The 23205-nt window shown below is 69.4% G+C and overlaps 1 protein-coding gene across 6 annotated transcripts in view; it reads right to left on the bottom strand.

Annotated features, from left to right (window-relative positions):
- The window catches only part of PLEC (plectin), a 198268-nt gene that overhangs the window by 155597 nt on the left and 19466 nt on the right, over positions 1-23205 (bottom strand). For 4 of the 6 annotated variants that reach the window (XM_089775874.1, XM_089775873.1, XM_089775876.1 and 1 more), the window contains exons 2-3: positions 21448-22070; positions 20764-20865 (exon numbers count right to left, since the gene is read on the bottom strand). In XM_089775874.1, the coding sequence (XP_089632000.1) occupies positions 20764-20865; positions 21448-22070 (725 nt within the window). Of the gene's footprint in view, positions 1-979; positions 1105-20763; positions 20866-21447; positions 22071-23205 lie in introns of those variants that run through there. The other 2 variants (XM_089775877.1, XM_089775883.1) reach the window with 2 other exon arrangements.

Consider the following 23205-nt stretch of genomic DNA (forward strand, 5'->3'; position numbering starts at 1 on the left):
GCCCCCAGCCCCCCTCAGCCCTGGCAGCCCCCAGTCCCCCCTCCGCCCTGGCAGCCCAGCGCCCCAGCCCCCCCTCAGCCCTGGCAGCCCCCAGTCCCCCCTCCGCCCTGGCAGCCCCCAGCGCCCCCCAGCCCCCCTCAGCCCTGGCAGCCCCCAGCCCCCCTCCGCCCCAGCCCCCAGCCCCCCCAGCCCCCCTCCCCTCAGCCCTGCCCTGCAGCCCCCAGCGCCCCCTCAGCCCCCCCTCAGCCCTGGCAGTGCCCAGCGCCCCCCAGCCCCTCCTCAGCCCTGGCAGCCCCCAGCGCCCCCTCAGCCCCTCCTCAGCCCTGGCAGCCCCCAGTCCCCCCTCCGCCCTGGCAGCCCCCAGCCCCCCCAGGCCCCCCTCAGCCCTGGCAGCACCCAGCGCCCCCCAGCCCCCCTCAGCCCTGGCAGCCCCCAGCGCCCCCCAGCCCCCCTCAGCCCTGGCAGCCCAGCGCCCCCAGCCCTGGCAGCCCCCAGCAGCCCCCCAGCCCCCCTCAGCCCTGGCAGCCCCCAGCGCCCCCAGCCCCCCTCAGCCCTGGCAGCCCCCAGCCCCCCTCAGCCCTGGCAGCCCCCAGCGCCCCCCAGCCCCCCTCAGCCCTGGCAGCCCCCAGCCCCCCCTCCGCCCTGCCAACGCCCCGGGCCCCTGCCAGCCCCAGCCCCCAATCCCTGGGCTCCCCTGACCCACATGGCGTCCCCAGGCCTCCCACATGCCCTGCGGCGCGAACCCCCGGCCGGATGCTCACGGTCCCGCTGCCCCCGGCCGGGGAGGGGGGGTCCCCGCCAGCTGATGAGCCGACTCACACCTCTGCGTTGCCTTGGAGACGCGCTCGGGCGCCAATCAGAGGCGAGCAGGGAGGGGGCGCCGGGGGCCAGGCCAGGGGTCTGCCCCATCCCCGCCGCGTCCGAGCGCCCTGCGCGGCCCCCACCCGCCCCCCGGCCCGGCCCGGCCCGGCCCGCTCACCGCGTCCAGGTCCGCCGCGCCGCGGCCGGGCAGCGCATCGAGCCCCTCCCTGCGCGCCGCAGTGTGCGCCCCGTCTGTGCGCGCAGCGCCTGGCTGTGGGCGCGCAGCGAGTGTCCGTCTGTCCGGACGTGTCACTAGCAGCGTGTGTGTGTCAGCAGCGGGGGCGTGGCCACTCGGGGGCGTGGCAGTGTGGTGTGGGTGTCCTGGGGGCGTGGCAGTCAGCGTGGTGTGGGGGGGCCAGTCTGCGGGATGCCAGTGTGTGTCTGGTTGGGAGTGTCAGGCAGTGCCTAGGTGTATGTCAGGCAGGAGCTGTCACGCATTGGGGTTCTATGTCAGGCAGTGTGTGAGTGTATGTCAAGCAGGCAGTGCCAAGCAGTGTCTGGGTGTATGTCAGGCAAGGGGTGTCAGGCAGTGTATGGGTGTATGTCAGTGTCTAGGTGTATGTCAGGCAGTTTCTGGGGGTGTGTCAGGCAGGGGTTGTCAGGCAAGTGCCTGGGTGTATGTCAAGCAGTGTCCAGGTGTATGTCAGGCAGGGGGTTACAGGCAGTGTGTGGGTGTATGCCAGGCAGAAGGTGCTAGGCAGTGTGTGGGTGTATGTCAGGCAGTGTCTGGGTGTATGACAGGCAGTGTCTGGGTGTATGTCAGGCAGGGGGTTACAGGCAGTGTGTGGGTGTATGTTAGGCGGGGGAGCCAGGCAGTGTGTGGGTGCATGTCAGGTAGTGTCTGGGTGTATGACAGGCAGTGTCTGGGTGTATGCAAGGCAGAGAGTTCCGGGCAGAGTGTGGGTGTGTGTCAGGCAGTGTGTGGGTGTATGTCAGGTAGTGTGTGGGTGTATGTCAGGTAGTGTCTGGGTGTATGACAGGCAGTGTGCGGGTGTGTGTCAGGCAGGGGGTGCCGGGCAGTGTGCGGGTGTATGTAAGGCAGGGGGTGCCGGGCAGTGTCTGGGTGTATGTCAGGCAGGGGGTGCTGGGCAGTGTCTGGGTGTGTGTCAGGCAGGGGGTGCCGGGCAGCGTGCGGGTGTGTGTCAGGCAGGGGGTGCCGGGCGGTGTGCGGGTGTGTGCCAGGCAGGGGGTGCCGGGCAGCAGGGGGTGTGTGCCAGGCAGGGGGTGCCGGGCAGCAGGGGGTGTGTGCCAGGCAGGGGGTGCCGGGCAGCGGGGGGTGTCGGTATCTCCCGCCCAGCAGCAGCCCTGCACACATTACTGAGCAGCTACCAGCACCTCCGCCCAGGACCTGGCCCCCAGCCAGGCGGAAGAGCAGGCCCGATGGCTGCCAGCACAGGGAGCAGAGCACAAACCACATTAACCCTTCCTGCACCATGCCCAGTGGAGAGGGGCAAGATCCCTCCGGATCCCCACCCTGAGCCCGGAGTGAACCCTCCCCATGCCCAGCCCGCCCCGTCAGGCCAGTGGCCAAGGCTGAAGGAACCTCCACGGCAGCCCAGCTCTCGCCACGCCCAGTCCCCACGGGAGAAAGGGGCAGTGCCGAGCCCCCAGGGAACAGCCTCCCACCCCTGCAAGGCCATGGGCTGCACCCCACAGCCATTCCCTGCTGCAGGGGCCTGATGGGAGCAGAGCCCCCAAACCAAACAGCCCCTTGGGCTGCAATCTGCCAACAGGAACCCCATGCAGCTATGGCCCCTCACCGCGGCCTCAGGCCAGCCCTCTCCCCGCCACTCAGCCACTCCTGCTGCCGGCCTGCGGCACTGGGCACTCCCCACCCCGGAGGCTGGCCCAGCCCATCTCCACAGGCATCCTGTGTTTTCCCTGGGGTGTGTGGCCCCCACCCACAGATCTGGGGAGCAGATGCACGGCTCGGGCCACAGGCACTCAGGGCATGGCCCAGAGCCAGCTCTGCCACCTCCCAGGGATGTTGACAAAGCGGGTGGAGCTCAGCAAAGAAGCAGGAAGCGACTGAGGGGCTGGAGGGCGGAGGAGCCGGGAGAGGCAGGAGGCGACTGAGGGGAGGGAGAGGGGAGGAGCAGGGAGAGGCGGGAGGCGACCGAGGGGAGGGAGGGGGGAGGAGCAGGGAGAGGCGGGAGGCGACGGAGGGGAGGGAGAGGGGAGGAGCAGGGAGAGGCGGGAGGCGACCGAGGGGAGGGAGGGGGAGGAGCAGGGAGAGGCGGGAGGCGACCGAGGGGAGGGAGGGGGGAGGAGCAGGGAGAGGCGGGAGGCGACTGAGGGGAGGGAGGCGGAGGAGCCGGGAGAGGCGGGAGGCGACCGAGGGGAGGGAGGGGGAGGAGCCGGGGGAGAGGCGGGAGGCGACCGAGGGGAGGGAGGGGGGAGGAGCAGGGAGAGGCGGGAGGTGACCGAGGGGAGGGAGGGGGGAGGAGCAGGGAGAGGCGGGAGGCGACGGAGGGGAGGGAGGGGGGAGAAGCAGGGAGAGGCGGGAGGCGACGGAGGGGAGGGAGGGGGAGGAGCAGGGAGAGGCGGGAGGCGACCGAGGGGAGGGAGGGGGAGGAGCCGGAGAGGCGGGAGGCGACTGAGGAGAGGGAGGGGGGAGGAGCAGGGAGAGGCGGGAGGCGACCGAGGGGAGGGAGGGGGAGGAGCCGGAGAGGCGGGAGGCGACTGAGGAGAGGGAGGGGGAGAAGCAGGGAGAGGCGGGAGGCGACCGAGGGGAGGGAGGGGGGAGAAGCAGGGAGAGGCGGGAGGCGACGGAGGGGAGGGAGGGGGGAGGAGCAGGGAGAGGCGGGAGGCGACCGAGGGGAGGGAGGGGGGAGAAGCAGGGAGAGGCGGGAGGCGACCGAGGGGAGGGAGGGGGAGAAGCAGGGAGAGGCGGGAGGCGACGGAGGGGAGGGAGGGGGAGGAGCAGGGAGAGGCGGGAGGCGACCGAGGGGAGGGAGGGGGAGGAGCAGGGAGAGGCGGGAGGAGACCGAGGAGAGGGAGGGAGGAGGAGCAGGGAGAGACGGGAGGCGACCGAGGGGAGGGAGGGGGGAGGAGCAGGGAGAGGCAGGAGGCGACTGAGGGGAGGGAGGGGGGAGGAGCAGGGAGAGGCGGGAGGCGACCGAGGGGAGGGAGGGGGGAGGAGCAGGGAGAGGCGGGAGGCGACCGAGGGGAGGGAGGGGGGAGAAGCAGGGAGAGGCGGGAGGCGACGGAGGGGAGGGAGGGGGGAGGAGCAGGGAGAGGCGGGAGGCGACCGAGGAGAGGGAGGGAGGAGGAGCAGGGAGAGACGGGAGGCGACCGAGGGGAGGGAGGGGGAGGAGCAGGGAGAGGCGGGAGGTGACCGAGGGGAGGGAGGGGGAGGAGCAGGGAGAGGCGGGAGGCGACCGAGGGGAGGGAGGGGGGAGGAGCAGGGAGAGGCGGGAGGCGACCGAGGAGAGGGAGGGAGGAGGAGCAGGGAGAGGCGGGAGGCGACCGAGGAGAGGGAGGGAGGAGGAGCAGGAGAGACGGGAGGCGACCGAGGGGAGGGAGGGCGGAGGAGCCGGGAGAGGCAGGAGGCGACTGAGGGGAGGGAGAGGGGAGGAGCAGGGAGAGGCGGGAGGCAACCGAGGGGAGGGAGGGGGGAGGAGCAGGGAGAGGCGGGAGGCGACCGAGGGGAGGGAGGGGGGAGGAGCAGGGAGAGGCGGGAGGCGACGGAGGGGAGGGAGAGGGGAGGAGCAGGGAGAGGCGGGAGGCGACCGAGGGGAGGGAGGGGGAGGAGCAGGGAGAGGCGGGAGGCGACCGAGGGGAGGGAGGGGGGAGGAGCAGGGAGAGGCGGGAGGCGACTGAGGGGAGGGAGGCGGAGGAGCCGGGAGAGGCGGGAGGCGACCGAGGGGAGGGAGGGGGAGGAGCCGGGAGAGGCGGGAGGCGACCGAGGGGAGGGAGGGGGGAGGAGCAGGGAGAGGCGGGAGGTGACCGAGGGGAGGGAGGGGGGAGGAGCAGGGAGAGGCGGGAGGCGACGGAGGGGAGGGAGGGGGGAGAAGCAGGGAGAGGCGGGAGGCGACGGAGGGGAGGGAGGGGGAGGAGCAGGGAGAGGCGGGAGGTGACCGAGGGGAGGGAGGGGGGAGGAGCCGGAGAGGCGGGAGGCGACTGAGGAGAGGGAGAGGGGAGGAGCAGGGAGAGGCGGGAGGCGACCGAGGGGAGGGAGGGGGAGGAGCCGGAGAGGCGGGAGGCGACTGAGGAGAGGGAGGGGGGAGAAGCAGGGAGAGGCGGGAGGCGACCGAGGGGAGGGAGGGGGGAGAAGCAGGGAGAGGCGGGAGGCGACGGAGGGGAGGGAGGGGGAGGAGCAGGGAGAGGCGGGAGGCGACCGAGGGGAGGGAGGGGGGAGGAGCAGGGAGAGGCGGGAGGCGACCGAGGAGAGGGAGGGAGGAGGAGCAGGGAGAGACGGGAGGCGACCGAGGGGAGGGAGGGGGGAGGAGCAGGGAGAGGCAGGAGGCGACTGAGGGGAGGGAGGGGGGAGGAGCAGGGAGAGGCGGGAGGCGACCGAGGGGAGGGAGGGGGGAGGAGCAGGGAGAGGCGGGAGGCGACCGAGGGGAGGGAGGGGGGAGAAGCAGGGAGAGGCGGGAGGCGACGGAGGGGAGGGAGGGGGGAGGAGCAGGGAGAGGCGGGAGGCGACCGAGGAGAGGGAGGGAGGAGGAGCAGGGAGAGGCGGGAGGCGACCGAGGGGAGGGAGGGGGGAGGAGCAGGGAGAGGCGGGAGGCGACCGAGGGGAGGGAGGGGGGAGGAGCAGGGAGAGGCGGGAGGCGACCGAGGGGAGGGAGGGGGGAGGAGCAGGGAGAGACGGGAGGCGACCGAGGGGAGGGAGGGGGGAGGAGCAGGGAGAGGCGGGAGGCGACTGAGGGGAGGGAGGGGGGAGGAGCAGGGAGAGGCGGTAGGCGACCGAGGGGAGGGAGAGGGGAGGAGCAGGGAGAGGGGGGAGGCGACGGAGGGGAGGGAGGGGGGAGGAGCAGGGAGAGGCGGGAGGCAACCGAAGGGAGGGAGGGCGGAGGAGCCGGGGGAGGTGGGAGGCGACCGAGGGGAGGGAGGGCGGAGGAGCCGGGGGAGGCAGGAGGCAACCGAGAGGAGGGAGGGGGAGGAGGCGGGAGGCGACCGAGGGCCTGGAGGGCGGAGGAGCCGGGGGAGGCGGGAGGCGACCGAAGGGAGGGAGGGCGGAGGAGCCGGGGGAGGCGGGAGGCGACCGAGGGGAGGGAGGGGGGAGGAGCAGGGAGAGGCGGGAGGCGACCGAGGGGAGGGAGGGGGAGGAGGCGGGAGGCGACCGAGGGCCTGGAGGGCGGAGGAGCCGGGGGAGGCAGGAGGCGACCGAGGGGAGGGAGGGGGAGGAGGCAGGAGGCGACCGAGGGGAGGGAGGGGGAGGAGGCGGGAGGTTACCGAGGGCCTGGAGGGCGGAGGAGCCGGGGGAGGCGGGAGGCGACCGAGGGGAGGGAGGGGGGAGGAGGCGGGAGGCTACCGAGGGCCTGGAGGGAGGAGGAGCCGGGGGAGGCAGGAGGCGACCGAGGGGAGGGAGGGGGAGGAGGCGGGAGGCGACTGAGGGGAGGGAGGGGGAGGAGGCGGGAGGCGACCGAGGGCCTGGAGGGCGGAGGAGCCGGGGGAGGCGGGAGGCGACCGAGGGGAGGGAGGGGGAGGAGGCGGGAGGCGACCGAGGGCCTGGAGGGCGGAGGAGCCGGGGGAGGCGGGAGGCAACCGAGGGGAGGGAGGGGGAGGAGGCGGGAGGTTACCGAGGGCCTGGAGGGCGGAGGAGCCGGGGGAGGCGGGAGGCAACCGAGGGGAGGGAGGGGGAGGAGGCGGGAGGTTACAGAGGGCCTGGAGGGCGGAGGAGCCGGGGGAGGCGGGAGGCGACCGAGGGGAGGGAGGGGGAGGAGGTGGGAGGCGACCAAGGGCCTGGAGGGCGGAGGAGCCGGGGGAGGCGGGAGGCGACCGAAGGGAGGGAGGGCGGAGGAGCCGGAGGAGGCGGGAGGCGACCGAGGGGAGGGAGGGGGAGGAGGCGGGAGGCGACCGAGGGCCTGGAGGGCGGAGGAGCCGGGGGAGGCGGGAGGCGACCGAGGGGAGGGAGGGGGAGGAGGCGGGAGGCGACCGAAGGGAGGGAGGGGGAGGAGCAGGGAGAGGCGGGAGGTGACCGAGGGGAGGGAGGGGGAGGAGCAGGGAGAGGCGGGAGGTGACCGAGGGGAGGGAGGGGGAGGAGCAGGGAGAGGCGGGAGGCGACTGAGGGGAGGGAGGGGGAGGAGCAGGGAGAGGCGGGAGGTGACCGAGGGGAGGGAGGGGGAGGAGCAGGGAGAGGCGGGAGGCGACTGAGGGGAGGGAGGGGGAGGAGCAGGGAGAGGCGGGAGGTGACCGAGGGGAGGGAGGGGGAGGAGCAGGGAGAGGCGGGAGGTGACCGAGGGGAGGGAGGGGGAGGAGCAGGGAGAGGCGGGAGGTGACCGAGGGGAGGGAGGGGGAGGAGCAGGGAGAGGCGGGAGGTGACCGAGGGGAGGGAGGGGGGAGGAGCAGGGAGAGGCGGGAGGCGACGGAGGGGAGGGAGGGGGAGGAGCAGGGAGAGGCGGGAGGCGACTGAGGGGAGGGAGGGGGGAGGAGCCGGGAGAGGCGGGAGGCGACTGAGGGGAGGGAGGGGGGAGGAGCAGGGAGAGGCGGGAGGCGACCGAGGGGAGGGAGGGGGAGGAGCAGGGAGAGGCGGGAGGCGACCGAGGGGAGGGAGGGGGGAGAAGCAGGGAGAGGCGGGAGGCGACGGAGGGGAGGGAGGGGGGGAGGAGCAGGGAGAGGCGGGAGGCGACCGAGGAGGGAGGGAGGGAGGAGCAGGGAGAGGCGGGAGGCGACCGAGGGGAGGGAGGGGGAGGAGGCGGGAGGTTACCGAGGGCCTGGAGGGCGGAGGAGCCGGGGGAGGCGGGAGGCGACCGAGGGGAGGGAGGGGGAGGAGGCGGGAGGCTACCGAGGGCCTGGAGGGCGGAGGAGCCGGGGGAGGCAGGAGGCGACCGAGGGGAGGGAGGGGGAGGAGGCGGGAGGCGACTGAGGGGAGGGAGGGGGAGGAGGCGGGAGGCGACCGAGGGCCTGGAGGGCGGAGGAGCCGGGGGAGGCGGGAGGCGACTGAGGGGAGGGAGGGGGAGGAGGCGGGAGGCGACCGAGGGCCTGGAGGGCGGAGGAGCCGGGGGAGGCGGGAGGCGACCGAGGGGAGGGAGGGGGAGGAGGCGGGAGGTTACCGAGGGCCTGGAGGGCGGAGGAGCCGGGGGAGGCGGGAGGCGACCGAGGGGAGGGAGGGGGAGGAGGCGGGAGGCTACCGAGGGCCTGGAGGGCGGAGGAGCCGGGGGAGGCGGGAGGCGACCGAGGGGAGGGAGGGGGAGGAGGCGGGAGGCGACCGAGGGCCTGGAGGGTGGAGGAGCCGGGGGAGGCGGGAGGCCGCCGAGGGGAGGGAGGGGGAGGAGGCGGGAGGTTACCGAGGGCCTGGAGGGCGGAGGAGCCGGGGGAGGCGGGAGGCGACCGAGGGGAGGGAGGGGGAGGAGGCGGGAGGTTACCGAGGGCCTGGAGGGCGGAGGAGCCGGGGGAGGCGGGAGGCGACCGAGGGGAGGGAGGGGGAGGAGGCGGGAGGCGACCGAGGGCCTGGAGGGCGGAGGAGCCGGGGGAGGCGGGAGGCGACCGAGGGGAGGGAGGGGGAGGAGGCGGGAGGCGACCGAGGGCCTGGAGGGCGGAGGAGCCGGGGGAGGCGGGAGGCGACCGAGGGGAGGGAGGGGGGAGGAGACGGGAGGCGACCGAGGGCCTGGAGGGCGGAGGAGCCGGGGGAGGCGGGAGGCCGCTGAGGGGAGGGAGGGGGAGGAGACGGGAGGCGGAGGGGGAGGAGGCGACCGAGGGGAGGGAGGGGGAGGAGGCGGGAGGCGACCGAGGGCCTGGAGGGCGGAGGAGCCGGGGGAGGCGGGAGGCCGCTGAGGGGAGGGAGGGGGAGGCGACCGGAGGCCTGGAGGGGGAGGAGGCGACACGCGGGAAGACGCCTACCTGGGGAGGAGCTGTGCTGGGCAGAGCGGGCGCTCGAGTAGGTGGGACTGGAGCTAGGCGCCTGGTTGGCGGGTGCGGGCCATAGGGAGGCTGTCTGCTCTGTAACCGGCCCCCCGCCTGGCTGGGCTGTGATCCCACATGCGGATCGGCCCAGGCCCCCAGGCCTCCGGGAGCAGAGAACAAGGCTCTTCCCGGGGAGACAGGACAAGCCAGGCGGGGAGGGCCCTGAAACTGCTCTCACGGCCCCTCCCGATCTGCTCTTCTCCAGACTGAACAGACCCCGTTCTTGCAGTCTTCCCTCGCACACGGCAGCTCCAGTCCTGTCCTGGGGAAGCCGCAGAGTCAGACCCCCCCCACCCGATCCAGTGTCCCTGGAGCCAGCACAGCAGAGAGCGTGGCGCATGTGGAACCTCACACCTGCCCGTGTCCCTGCACGACCCCGGACCGTGTCCCCCCATGACCCCGGACCGTGTCCCCGCACGACCCCGGACCGTGTCCCCACACGACCCCGGACCGTGTCCCCCCACGACCCCGGACCGTGTCCCTGCACGACCCCGGACCGTGTCCCCGCACGACCCCAGTCCATGTCCCCGCACGACCCCAGACCGTGTCCCCCCACGACCCCAGACCGTGTCCCCCCACGACCCCAGACCGTGTCCCCCCACGACCCCGGACCGTGTCCCCACACGACCCCGGACCGTGTCCCCACACGACCCCAGACCATGTCCCCGCACGACCCCGGACCGTGTCCCCACACGACCCCGGACCGTGTCCCCACACGACCCCAGACCATGTCCCCGCATGACCCCGGACCGTGTCCCCGCACGACCCCAGACCGTGTCCCCACACAACCCCGGACCGTGTCCCCGCACGACCCCAGACCGTGTCCCCCCACGACCCCGGACCGTGTCCCCGCACGACCCCAGACCGTGTCCCCACACGACCCCGGACCGTGTCCCCACACGACCCCAGACCATGTCCCCGCACGACCCCGGACCGTGTCCCCGCACGACCCCAGACCGTGTCCCCGCACGACCCCAGACCGTGTCCCCGCACGACCCCGGACCGTGTCCCCGCTCGACCCCGGACCGTGTCCCCCCACGACCCCGGACCGTGTCCCCGCACGACCCCAGACCGTGTCCCCGCACGACCCCGGACCGTGTCCCCCCACGACCCCAGACCGTGTCCCCGCACGACCCCGGACCGTGTCCCCGTACGACCCCAGACCGTGTCCCCACACGACCCCAGACCATGTCCCCGCATGACCCCGGACCGTGTCCCCGCATGACCCCGGACCGTGTCCCCCCACGACCCCGGACCGTGTCCCCGCACGACCCCAGTCCATGTCCCCGCACGACCCCGGACCGTGTCCCCGCACGACCCCGGACCGTGTCCCCCCACGACCCCAGACCGTGTCCCCGCACGACCCCGGACCGTGTCCCCGCTCGACCCCGGACCGTGTCCCCCCACGACCCCGGACCGTGTCCCCGCACGACCCCAGACCGTGTCCCCGCACGACCCCGGACCGTGTCCCCCCACGACCCCAGACCGTGTCCCCGCACGACCCCGGACCGTGTCCCCGTACGACCCCAGACCGTGTCCCCACACGACCCCAGACCATGTCCCCGCATGACCCCGGACCGTGTCCCCGTACGACCCCAGACCGTGTCCCCGTACGACCCCAGACCGTGTCCCCGCACAACCCCGGACCGTGTCCCCGTACGACCCCGGACCGTGTCCCCACATGACCCCAGACCGTGTCCCCGCACGACCCCGGACCGTGTCCCCGCACGACCCCGGACCGTGTCCCCGCACGACCCCGGACCGTGTCCCCACACGACCCCAGACCGTGTCCCCGCACGACCCCGGACCGTGTCCCCGTACGACCCCAGACCGTGTCCCCACATGACCCCAGACCGTGTCCCCGCATGACCCCGGACCGTGTCCCCGCACGACCCCGGACCGTGTCCCCGCACGACCCCGGACCGTGTCCCCACACGACCCCAGTCCATGTCCCCGCACGACCCCAGACCGTGTCCCCCCACGACCCCAGACCGTGTCCCCCCACGACCCCAGACCGTGTCCCCACACGACCCCGGACCGTGTCCCCACACGACCCCAGACCATGTCCCCCCACGACCCCAGACCGTGTCCCCGCACGACCCCGGACCGTGTCCCCACACGACCCCAGACCGTGTCCCCCCACGACCCCAGACCGTGTCCCCGCACGACCCCGGACCGTGTCCCCGCATGACCCCAGACCATGTCCCCGCACGACCCCGGACCGTGTCCCCCCACGACCCCGGACCGTGTCCCCGCACGACCCCAGACCGTGTCCCCGCACGACCCCAGACCGTGTCCCCGATGACCCCGGACCGTGTCCCCGCACGACCCCCGGACCGTGTCCCCGCACGACCCCAGACCGTATCCCCGCACGACCCCGGACCGTGTCCCCGCACGACCCCGGACCGTGTCCCCGCACGACCCCAGACCGTGTCCCCGCACGACCCCGGACCGTGTCCCCTCACGACCCCGGACCGTGTCCCCGTACGACCCCAGACCATGTCCCCGCACGACCCCGGACCGTGTCCCCGCACGACCCCAGACCGTGTCCCCGCACGACCCCAGACCGTGTCCCCGCACGACCCCGGACCGTGTCCCCCCACGACCCCAGACCATGTCCCCGCATGACCCCGGACCGTGTCCCCCCACGACCCCAGACCGTGTCCCCGCACGACCCCGGACCGTGTCCCCTCACGACCCCGGACCGTGTCCCCGTACGACCCCAGACCATGTCCCCGCACGACCCCAGACCGTGTCCCCCCACGACCCCGGACCGTGTCCCCGCACGACCCCGGACCGTGTCTGCCCACGACCCAGGACCGTGTCCCCCCATGACTCCGGACCGTGTCCCCGCACGACCCCGGACCGTGTCCCCCCATGACTCCGGACCGTGTCCCTGCACGACCCCGGACCGTGTCCCCGCACGACCCCGGACCGTGTCCCCCCATGACTCCGGACCGTGTCCCCGCACGACCCCGGACCGTGTCCCTGCACGACCCCGGACCGTGTCCCCGCATGACCCCAGACCGTGTCCCCGCACGATCCCGGACCATGTCTCCCCACGACCTCGGACCGTGTCCCCGCACGACCCCAGACCGTGTCCCCGCACGACCCCAGACCGTGTCCCCGCACGACCCCGGACCATGTCCCCCCACGACCTCGGACCATGTCCCCACACGACCCCTGCCTGGCTGTGTCTAGACTACATGCCTCTGTCGGCAGAGGCATGTAGATTTGTTTGTTTGGCAAAGTCAAATGAAGCAGGAGACAAGGAGTCACCCCCCACAGTGGAGGAGACCAGGCCTTGCACCACCAAGGTTGAGCAGTCTCCTGCCACCACTGCGAGGAGGAAACGTAGAGTAGTGGTGGTTGGAGACTCTCTTCTGAGGGGAACGGAGGCACCCATCTGTCGCCCTGACAGCTCATCTCGAGAGGTATGCTGTCTGCCAGGGGCCCGTATCCGAGATGTTACGGAGGCATTGTCGAGGATTATCCGGCCCTCTGACTACTACCCCATGCTACTCATCCACGTGGGCACAAATGATACTGCCAGGTGTGACACTGAGCGGATCAAGTGTGACTACAGGGCTTTGGGAGTACGGGTGAAGGAGTTTGGAGCGCAGGTGGTATTCTCTTCTATCCTTCCTGTCAAAGGTAGGGGCCCGGGCAGAGAGAGGTGCATCCTGGAGGTGAATGCCTGGCTGCGACGATGGTGTCGCCAGGAGGGATTCGGCTTCCTTGATCACGGGGTGCTCTTCCAGGAAGGACTGCTTGGCGGAGATGGAGTTCACCTTTCCAGGAGCGGGAAGGCCTTGTTTGGACACAGACTGGCTAACCTTGTGAGGAGGGCTTTAAACTAGGTTTGTCGGGGGCAGGTGAGCAAAGCCCACAGGTAAGTGCTGCATGTGCGGGACTGGGAGATGGGTTGGAAATGGGGGGGACTACGGCCTATAATGGCAAGGAGAAAGGAGGGTCAGGGCACAACAGGGAGGCAAGATCAAATCAGTATCTTAGATGCCTATATACAAATGCGAGAAGTATGGGTAATAAGCAGGAAGAACTGGAATTGCTAACCAATAAATACAACTATGATATCATTGGTATTACAGAAACCTGGTGGGATGGGTCGCATGATTGGAATGTTGGTATGGAAGGGTACGGCTTGCTCAGGAAGGACAGACAGGGAAAAAAGGGAGGAGGGGTTGCCTTGTATATTAAAAATGTACACACTTGGACTGAAGTGGAGATGAACGTAGGAGATAGCTGTGTAGAGAGTCTCTGGGTTAAGCTAAAAGGGGTAAAAAACGAGGGTGATATCATGCTAGGAGTCTACTACAGGCCACCTAGCCAGGTGGAAGAGGTGGATGAGGCCTTTTTTAAACAATTAACAAAACTATCCAAAGCCCAAGATTTGGTGGTGATGGGGGACTTCAACTATCCAGACATATGTTGGGAAACTAACACAGCGAGGCACAGGCTATCCAATAAGTTTCTGGACTGCATTGGAGACAACTTTCTGTTTCAGAAGGTTGAAAAAGCTACCAGAGGAGAAGCTGTTCTGGATTTGGTTTTAACAAATAGGGAGGAACTAGTTGAGAACTTGAAAGTGGAAGACAGTATAGGGGACAGTGATCACGAAATAATAGAGTTCATGATCTTAAGGAAAGGTAGAAGGGAGACCAGCACAATTGAGGTAATGGATTTCAGGAAGGCAGATTTTGATAAGCTCAGAGAACTTGTAGGTAAGGTCCCATGGGAAGCAAGACCGAAGGGAAAAACAACTGAGGAGAGTTGGAAGTATTTCAAAGGGACGTTGTTAAGGGCCCAAAAGCAAACAATTCCGCTGTGTAGGAAAGATAGAAAATATGGCAAAAGACCAGCTTGGCTTAACAAGGAGATCTTGCATGATCTCAAAATAAAAAAGGAGTCATATAAAAAATGGAAACTAGGACAACTAACAAAGGATGAATATAGGCAAGCAACACGGGAATGCAGGGGCAAGATTAGAAAGGCAAAGGCACAAAATGAGATCAAACTAGCTACAGGCATAAAGGGAAACAAGAAGACCTTTTATAAATACATTAAAAGCAAGAGGAAGACCAAGGACAGGGTAGGCCCACTGCTTAGCGAGGAGGGAGAAGCAGTAACAGGAAACTTGGAAATGGCGGAGATGCTCAATGACTTCTTTGTTTCGGTCTTCACCGAGAAGTCTGGAGGTGTGCCTAACGTAGTGAATACAAGCAGAGAGAGGGTAAGTTTAGAAGATAGGATACACAAAGAATAAGTTAAAAATCACTTAGGAAAGCTAGATGTCAGCAAGTCACCAGGTCCTGATGAAATGCATCCCAGGATACTCAAGGACCTGATAGAGGAGGTATCTGAGCCTTTAGCTATGATCTTTGAAAAATCATGGCAGACAGGGGAGATTCCAGAAGACTGGAAAAGGGCAAATATTGTGCCCATCTATAAAAAGGGGAATAAGAACAACCCAGGAAATTATAGACCGGTCAGTTTAACGTCTGTCCCAGGGAAGATAATGGAGCAGGTAATTAAGGAAATCATATGCAAACACTTGGAAAGTAATAAAGTGATAGGGAATAGCCAGCATGGGTTTGTGAAGAACAAGTCATGCCAAACTAATCTGATAGCTTTCTTTGATAAGATAACGAGCCTTGTGGATAAGGGAGAAGCGGTGGATGTCATATACCTAGACTTTAGTAAGGCATTTGATACGGTCTCGCATGATATTCTTATTGATAAACTAGGCAGATATAACTTAGATAGGGCCACGATAAGGTGGGTGCATAATTGGCTGGATAACCGTAGTCAGAGAGTTGTTGTTAACGGTTCTAAATCCTGCTGGAAAGGGATAACAAGTGGAGTTCCTCAAGGGTCTGTTTTGGGACCCGTACTGTTCAATATCTTCATCAATGATGTAGATATTGGGATAGAGAGTACGCTTATTAAGTTTGCGGATGATACCAAACTGGGTGGGGTTGCAACTTCTTTGGAGGATAGGGACATAATTCAAAATGACCTTAGCAAGTTAGAGAAATGGTCAGAGGTAAACAGGATGAGGTTTAATAAAGAGAAATGCAAAGTGCTCCACTTAGGAAGGAACAATCAGTTCCATACATACAAGATGGGAAGCGACTGTCTAGGAAGGAGCATGGCGGAAAGGGATCTAGGGGTCATAGTGGACCACAAGTTGAATATGAGTCAACAGTGTGATGCTGTTGCAAAAAAAGCAAATATGATTCTAGGTTGTATCAACAGGTGTGTTGTAAGCAAAACTCGTGAAGTCATTCTGCCGCTCTACTCTGCACTAGTTAGGCCTCAGCTGGAGTACTGTGTCCAGTTCTGGGCGCCACATTTCAAGAAAGATGTGGAGAAATTGGAAAGGGTGCAGAGAAGAGCGACAAGGATGATTAAAGGTCTAGAGAACATGACCTATGAAGCCAGGCTTCATGAACTGGGCTTGTTTAGTTTGGAAAAAAGAAGATTAAGGGGGGACATGATAGCGGTTTTCAAATATCTAAAAGGGTGTCACAAGGAGGAAGGAGAAAATTTGTTCCTCTTGGTTACTGAGGACAGGACAAGGAGTAATGGGCTTAAAGTGCAGCAGGGGAGGTTTAGATTGGACATTAGGAAAAAATTCCTAACTGTCAGGGTGGTCAAATATTGGAATAAATTGCCAAGGGAGGTGGTGGAATCTCCCTCTCTGGAGATATTTAAGAACAGGTTGGATAGACATCTGTCAGGGATGGTGTAGACGGAGCTTGGTCCTGCCTTGAGGGCGGGGGGCTGGACTCGATGACCTCTCGAGGTCCCTTCCAGTCCTATTATTCTATGATTCTATGATAAGCCGCGATTTAAATGATCGCGGCTTCATTTAAATTTACATGGCTGCCGCGCTGATCAGCTGTTTGTCGGCTCAGCACGGCAGCCATGTAAATTTAAATGAAGCCGCGATCATTTAAATCGCGGCTTCATTTGACTTTGCCAAACAAACAAATCTACATGGCTCCGTCAACGGAGCCATGTAGTTAGACGTACCCCCTGTGTCCCCGCACGACCCCGGACCGTGTCCCCGCACGACCCCTGCCCACAGAATCACAGAATCATTGTACTCGCGAGACACCAAGTCCAGTCCCCGCCCTCACGGTAGGACCCAGCTCCATCAGACCATCCCTGCCCGGTGTCTGTCCAACCTGCTCCTCAGTATCTCCAGAGATGGAGACTCCACAACCTCCCTGGGCAACGTATCCCAGGGTTTCACCCCCCAACAGGCAGGAACTTTTTCCCAATGTCCAACCTAAACCTCCCTTGCTGTAATTTAAGCCCATTGCTTCTTGTCCTGTCCTCAGAGGCCAAGGGGAACAATTTCCCTCCCTCCCCGCTCAGATACTTTTAGATACTGAAAACGGCTCAGGGCCCCTCCCAGTCGTCTCCTTCCCAACTAACCCAGCCCGATTCCTCCAGCCTCCCCTCCGAGCTCCTGTTCTCGGGCCTTTCCTCGTCCTTGTTGCTCTTCTCTGGACCCTCCCCAATTTCTCCACATCCTTCTCGCAAGGTGGGGCCCAGACCCGCCACAACGCTCTGCCTGGTCAGCGCAGAGCAGGGTGGAAGAAGGAGTCCTCGTGCCCTGCTCACGACAGCCGGTGAGTGGATGCTCCCTGCACTCACCAGGGCCCAGAGAAAAGATGAGACCCCGCAGGCCAGCACTGTCCCCTGGGTGGCGCTGTGGCCAGCAGGGCACCACGCTGGCTTCCACCCTGCAACGCCCCTCGCATGCCCCATGGGACGGTGCTAGCAGGCCTGTGCGCCCTGGGCTCCCGGGGCCGCGGCTGGGCTGCCCGACCTGGGCCCTTCCCGTCAGCTGGGACTCTGCCAGCGCTCCTAGGCCTGAGGGGCTCACGGTAGCCCAGAGCTTGTCTCTGGCACCCCAAGTAAGAGACGCCCCCCAGCTCTCCACGCAGCGCACGGCCCCCAGATCTCCACGCAGCGCACGGCCCCCAGCTCTCCACGCAGCGCACGGCCCCCAGATCTCCACGCAGCGCGCGGCCCCCAGCTCTCCACGCAGAGCACGGCCCCCAGATCTCCATGCAGCGCACGGCCCCCAGCTCTCCACGCAGCGCACGCCCCCCAGATCTCCACGCAGCGCACGGCCCCCAGCTCTCCACGCAGAGCACGGCCCCCCCGGCTCTCCACGCAGTGCACGGCCCCCCCGGCTCTCCACGCAGCGCACGCCCCCCAGATCTCCACGCAGAGCACGGCCCCCCCGGCTCTCCACGCAGCGCACGGCCCCCAGATCTCCACGCAGAGCACGGCCCCCCCGGCTCTCCACGCAGCGCACGGCCCCCAGCTCTCCACGCAGAGCACGGCCCCCCCGGCTCTCCACGCAGCGCACGGCCCCCAGATCTCCACGCAGAGCACGGCCCCCAGATCTCCACGCAGCGCACGGCCCCCCCGGCTCTCCACGCAGCGCACGGCCCCCAGATCTCCACGCAGTGCACGGCCCCCAGCTCTCCACGCAGCGCACGCCCCCCAGATCTCCACGCAGCGCACGGCCCCCCCGGCTCTCCACGCAGAGCACGGCCCCCCCCGGCTCTCCACGCAGCGCACGGCCCCCCCGGCTCTCCATGCAGTGCACGGCCCCCAGATCTCCACACAGAGCATGGCCCCCCCGGCTCTCCACGCAGCGCACGGCCCCCAGATCTCCACGCAAAGCACGGCCCCCCCCGGCTCTCCACGCAGCGCACGGCCCCCAGATCTCCACGCAAAGCACGGCCCCCCCCCGGCTCTCCACGCAGAGCACGGCCCCCCCGGCTCTCCACGCAGTGCACGGCCCCCCCGGCTCTCCACGCAGAGCACGGCCCCCCCGGCTCTCCATGCGGCGCACGGCCCCCCCGGCTCTCCACGCAGCGCACGGCCCCCCCGGCTCTCCACGCAGCGCACGGCCCCCCCGGCTCTCCATGCAGCGCACGGCCCCCCCGGCTCTCCACGCAGCGCACGGCCCCCCCGGCTCTCCACGCAGAGCACGGCCCCCCCGGCTCTCCATGCAGCGCACGGCCCCCCCGGCTCTCCACGCAGAGCACGGCCCCCCCGGCTCTCCACGCAGTGCACGGCCCCCCCGGCTCTCCACGCAGAGCACGGCCCCCCCGGCTCTCCACGCAGCGCACGGCCCCCCCCGGCTCTCCACGCAGAGCACGGCCCCCCCGGCTCTCCACGCAGAGCACGGCCCCCAGATCTCCACGCAGCGCACGGCCCCCAGATCTCCACGCAGAGCACGGCCCCCCCGGCTCTCCACGCAGCGCACGCCCCCCCCGGCTCTCCACGCAGAGCACGGCCCCCCCAGCTCTCCATGCAGCGCACGGCCCCCCCCGGCTCTCCACGCAGAGCATGGCCCCCCCAGCTCTCCACGCAGCGCACGCCCCCCAGCTCTCCACGCAGTTCACGGCCCCCCCCGGCTCTCCATGCAGCGCACGGCCCCCCCGGCTCTCCACGCAGCGCACGCCCCCCAGATCTCCACGCAGAGCACGGCCCCCCCCCAGCTCTCCACACAGAGCACGGCCCCCCCCCAGCTCTCCACGCAGTGCACGGCCCCCCCCGGCTCTCCACGCAGCGCACGGCCCCCCCGGCTCTCCACGCAGCGCACGGCCCCCCCGGCTCTCCATGCAGAGCACGGCCCCCCCGGCTCTCCACGCAGTGCACGGCCCCCAGATCTCCACGCAGCGCACGCCCCCCAGCTCTCCACGCAGTGCACGGCCCCCCCGGCTCTCCATGCAGCGCACGGCCCCCCCGGCTCTCCACGCAGCGCACGGCCCCCCCGGCTCTCCACGCAGCGCACGCCCCCCAGCTCTCCACGCAGAGCACGGCCCCCTCCCGGCTCTCCACGCAGTGCACGGCCCCCCCGGCTGTCCACGCAGAGCACGGCCCCCCCAGATCTCCACGCAGAGCACGGCCCCCCCGGCTCTCCATGCAGCGCACGGCCCCCCCGGCTCTCCACGCAGAGCACGGCCCCCCCAGATCTCCACGCAGAGCACGGCCCCCCCAGATCTCCACGCAGCGCACGCCCCCCAGATCTCCACGCAGGTATGTTCCAGCTGTTAACACACTGCCCTGCAGCCCCCCCCCCCGCCGGCAGTCCCGGGAGGACACAGGTTCTCTGGGGGCTGGCGCAGGGTTACGAAGCTCACAGTGGGGCTTGGTCTGCCAGGCCTGCCCCATGGGCCAGTTCTGCCCACACAGGCCTGGCCCCCCTGCCTCAGCCCTCCATGGGAGCAGCCACTCCCAGGCAGCCACCCCCGCCCCCAGCTCACGGCCCCCACAGGCTGGCCATAAGACATGGGGGGGTCTGAATATCTGCCCCCGCTCCTGGCTACTGAGTCTGCCCCTGGTCCCTGGAGCCCCCATGGGCTGCAGCCCACTCACACCCCGAGCCAGAGCGCCCCCTGCTGGCCCCCAGCTGGAATGGCAGAGCGCCCCCTGCTGGCCCAGGATGGGATGGCAGAGCGCCCCCTGCTGGCCCCCAGCTGGAATGGCAGAGCGCCCCCTGCTGGCCCCTGGCTGGGATGGCAGAGCGCCCCCTGCTGGCCCCCGGCTGGGATGGCAGAGCGCCCCCTGCTGGCCCCCAGCTGGAATGGCAGAGCGCCCCCTGCTGGCCCCCGGCTGGGATGGCAGAGCGCCCCCTGCTGGCCCCCAGCTGGAATGGCAGAGCGCCCCCTGCTGGCCCCCAGCTGGAATGGCAGAGCGCCCCCTGCTGGCCCCCGGCTGGGATGGCAGAGCGCCCCCTGCTGGCCCCCGGCTGGGATGGCAGAGCGCCCCCTGCTGGCCCCCAGCTGGAATGGCAGAGCGCCCCCTGCTGGCCCCCGGCTGGGATGGCAGAGCGCCCCCTGCTGGCCCCCAGCTGGAATGGCAGAGCGCCCCCTGCTGGCCCCCGGCTGGGATGGCAGAGCGCCCCCTGCTGGCCCCCGGCTGGGATGGCAGAGCGCCCCCTGCTGGCCCCCGGCTGGAATGGCAGAGCGCCCCCTGCTGGCCCCCGGCTGGGATGGCAGAGCGCCCCCTGCTGGCCCCCAGCTGGAATGGCAGAGCGCCCCCTGCTGGCCCCGGATGGGAGGGCAGAGCGCCCCCTGCTGGCCCCTGGCTGGGATGGCAGAGCGCCCCCTGCTGGCCCCCAGCTGGAATGGCAGAGCGCCCCCTGCTGGCCCCCGGCTGGGATGGCAGAGCGCCCCCTGCTGGCCCCCAGCTGGAATGGCAGAGCGCCCCCTGCTGGCCCCCGGCTGGGATGGCAGAGCGCCCCCTGCTGGCCCCGGATGGGAGGGCAGAGTGCCCCCTGCTGGCCCCCAGCTGGAATGGCAGAGCGCCCCCTGCTGACCCCCGGCTGGGATGGCAGAGCGCCCCCTGCTGGCCCCCAGCTGGGATGGCAGAGTGCCCCCAGCTGACCCACGGCTGGGATGGCAGAGCGCCCCCTGCTGGCCCCCAGCTGGAATGGCAGAGCGCCCCCTGCTGGCCCCCGGCTGGGATGGCAGAGCGCCCCCTGCTGGCCCCGGATGGGAGGGCAGAGTGCCCCCTGCTGGCCCCGGATGGGAGGGCAGAGCGCCCCCTGCTGGCCCTGCCCCACTCCCTGCAGCACAGGCCTGTTGCGCCATCCAGGGGGAGAGAGCGCCTCCTGCAGTCCCACCTCTGGCTGTGCGCTCACAGGACGCTCTGGCAGCAGAGCCGCGTGGGGCGTAGGCACCGCGCCCAGGTCAGTGAGGTGCCCCCACGAGCCTGGCATGGCGCTCGGACTCTCCAGGCCCAGGCTCCGCAGGGGGCCAGTGGCGCCCCTACCTGTCGGCGGGCTGCCAGGCGCGGGCTGCTCCCCCGGGCTCCCTGGGGCTGCTCCCGTCGGCTGGGCGCCGGCTTCTGCTTCGCGCCCTTCTTCCGTCGCCTCTGGAACGAGAGCCGGGCCCGTCAGGCACCGCAACACCGAGCCCCCCCCCCCCGGCAGGGAGCTGCCCCCAGCTGGTGCCCCGCCCTGCCCTGCCCCCCGGTGCCCCGCCCTGCCACCAACAGTGCCCCCTGCTGTGAGGTCCCACCAACCGGCACGCCTCCCTGCCCCCTAGTGCCCCCCCTGCTCCCCTAGCGCCCCCTGCTGAGAGCTCCGTCCAGCCCGCACCCTGGCCTGCCCTCCAGCGCCCCCTGCTGGGAGCTCTGCCCATCCAGAGCCCCGCCCTGCCCCCCAGCGCCCCCTGCTGGGAGCTCCGCCCATCCAGAGCCCCGCCCTGCCCCCCAGCGCCCCCTGCTGGGAGCTCCGCCCATCCAGAGCCCCGCCCTGCCCCCCAGCGCCTCCTGCTGGGAGCTCCGCCCATCCAGAGCCCCGCCCTGCCCCCCAGCGCCCCCTGCTGGGAGCTCCGCCCATCCAGAGCCCCGCCCTGCCCCCCAGCGCCCCCTGCTGGGAGCTCCGCCCATACAGAGCCCCGCCCTGCCCTCCAGCGCCCCCTGCTGGGAGCTCCCCCCAGCCAGCGCCCTGACCTGCTCCCACAGCGCCCCCTTCTGGGAAAGGCAGGCACTGGAATAGCCAGGAGCCCCCCAGGCAGCTCCCTGTCTTGCCCGGCTGCCGGGTGCGGGGCTGCGTGGCCTCTCCCCGGGATGGGCTCTAGGCCGGCAGCAGCTTGCTCTGATTGAGTGGGCAGTGAAGTGACTTCCCTCATCAGCAGCCCAGACAATAGGCACTTTCACCGCCCGTCTCTGCCCTACGCTGGGGACTGGGCCCCTGGAGCTGGGCAAAGGTCCCAGCACACGTGGCTCCAGCAGCCTGTGGCTCTGCCCAGATCGGCACAGCCCCAGGGGACAGGGCACCGGGAGGTGCAGGCAGCTGGGGGGCTGGGGCTTTACAGGGAGCCGGGGGGCAGGGACCCAGCTGGAGGAAAGCCGGCGAGCGCGGCCGGTGGGGGAGGGAGCCGGGGCTGGGGCCACGTGAGCGACGGAGTCTCCCCGGGCCCCGGCGAGCTGCGGGGAAGGGCTGGGCGGCACCGAGCGGCGCAGCGGCTTCCTTGCCAGGGTCTGCGAGGGCCCAGCCCCCGGCGCGGGCGAAGGGGCAACCGGGCCACTCACCTCCGAGCCGGGCTGAGATCTCCCGCCGCCCGGCCGCTGGCCTGGAAGAGACACAAGGGGCGTCAGGGACGGACGGACCCGCGAGCAGTGGACCCCAGGCTTCCGGAGTGCCGGAAATGGGACTGAACCGGCCTACGCGGCCCCCGCACGCTGCCTGCCCCACACGCTGCCCTGCCCCACGCCCCGCACGCTGCCCTGCCCCACACGCTGCCCTGCCCCACGCCCCGCACGCTGCCTGCCCCACACGCTGCCCTGCCCCACGCCCCGCACGCTGCCTGCCCCACACGCTGCCCTGCCCCACACCCCGCACGCTGCCCTGCCCCACACGCTGCCCTGCCCCACGCCCCGCACGCTGCCCTGCCCCACACGCTGCCCTGCCCCACGCCCGGCACGCTGCCCTGCCCCACACGCTGCCCTGCCCCACGCCCCGCACGCTGCCCTGACCCACACACTGCCCTGCCCCACACGCTGCCCTGCCCCACACGCTGCCCTGACCCACGCCCCGCACGCTGCCCTGCCCCACACGCTGCACTGCCCCACACGCTGCCCTGCCCCACGCCCCGCACGCTGCCCTGCCCCACACGCTGCCCTGCCCCACGCCCCGCACGCTGCCCTGCCCCGCACGCTGCCCTGCCCCACACGCTGCCCTGCCCCACGCCCCGCACGCTGCCCTGCCCCACACGCTGCCCTGACCCACACGCTGCCCTGACCCACACCCCGCACGCTGCCCTGCCCCACACGCTGCCCTGCCCCACGCCCCGCACGCTGCCCTGACCCACACCCCGCACGCTGCCTGCCCCACACGCTGCCCTGACCCACACCCCGCACGCTGCCCTGACCCACACGCTGCCCTGACCCACGCCCCGCACGCTGCCCTGACCCACACCCCGCACGCTGCCCTGCCCCACACGCTGCCCTGCCCCACGCCCCGCACGCTGCCCTGACCCACACCCCGCATGCTGCCCTGCCCCACACGCTGCCCTGACCCACACGCTGCCCTGACCCACACCCCGCACGCTGCCCTGACCCACACCCCGCATGCTGCCCTGCTCCACACGCTGCCCTGCCCCACGCCCCGCACGCTGCCCTGACCCACACCCCGCATGCTGCCCTGCCCCACACGCTGCCCTGACCCACACGCTGCCCTGACCCACACCCCGCACGCTGCCCTGACCC

This window comes from Pelodiscus sinensis, chromosome 2, assembly GCF_052426305.1.
Source record: "Pelodiscus sinensis isolate ZL-2025 chromosome 2, ASM5242630v1, whole genome shotgun sequence".
Classification (NCBI taxonomy): Eukaryota; Metazoa; Chordata; order Testudines; family Trionychidae; genus Pelodiscus; species Pelodiscus sinensis.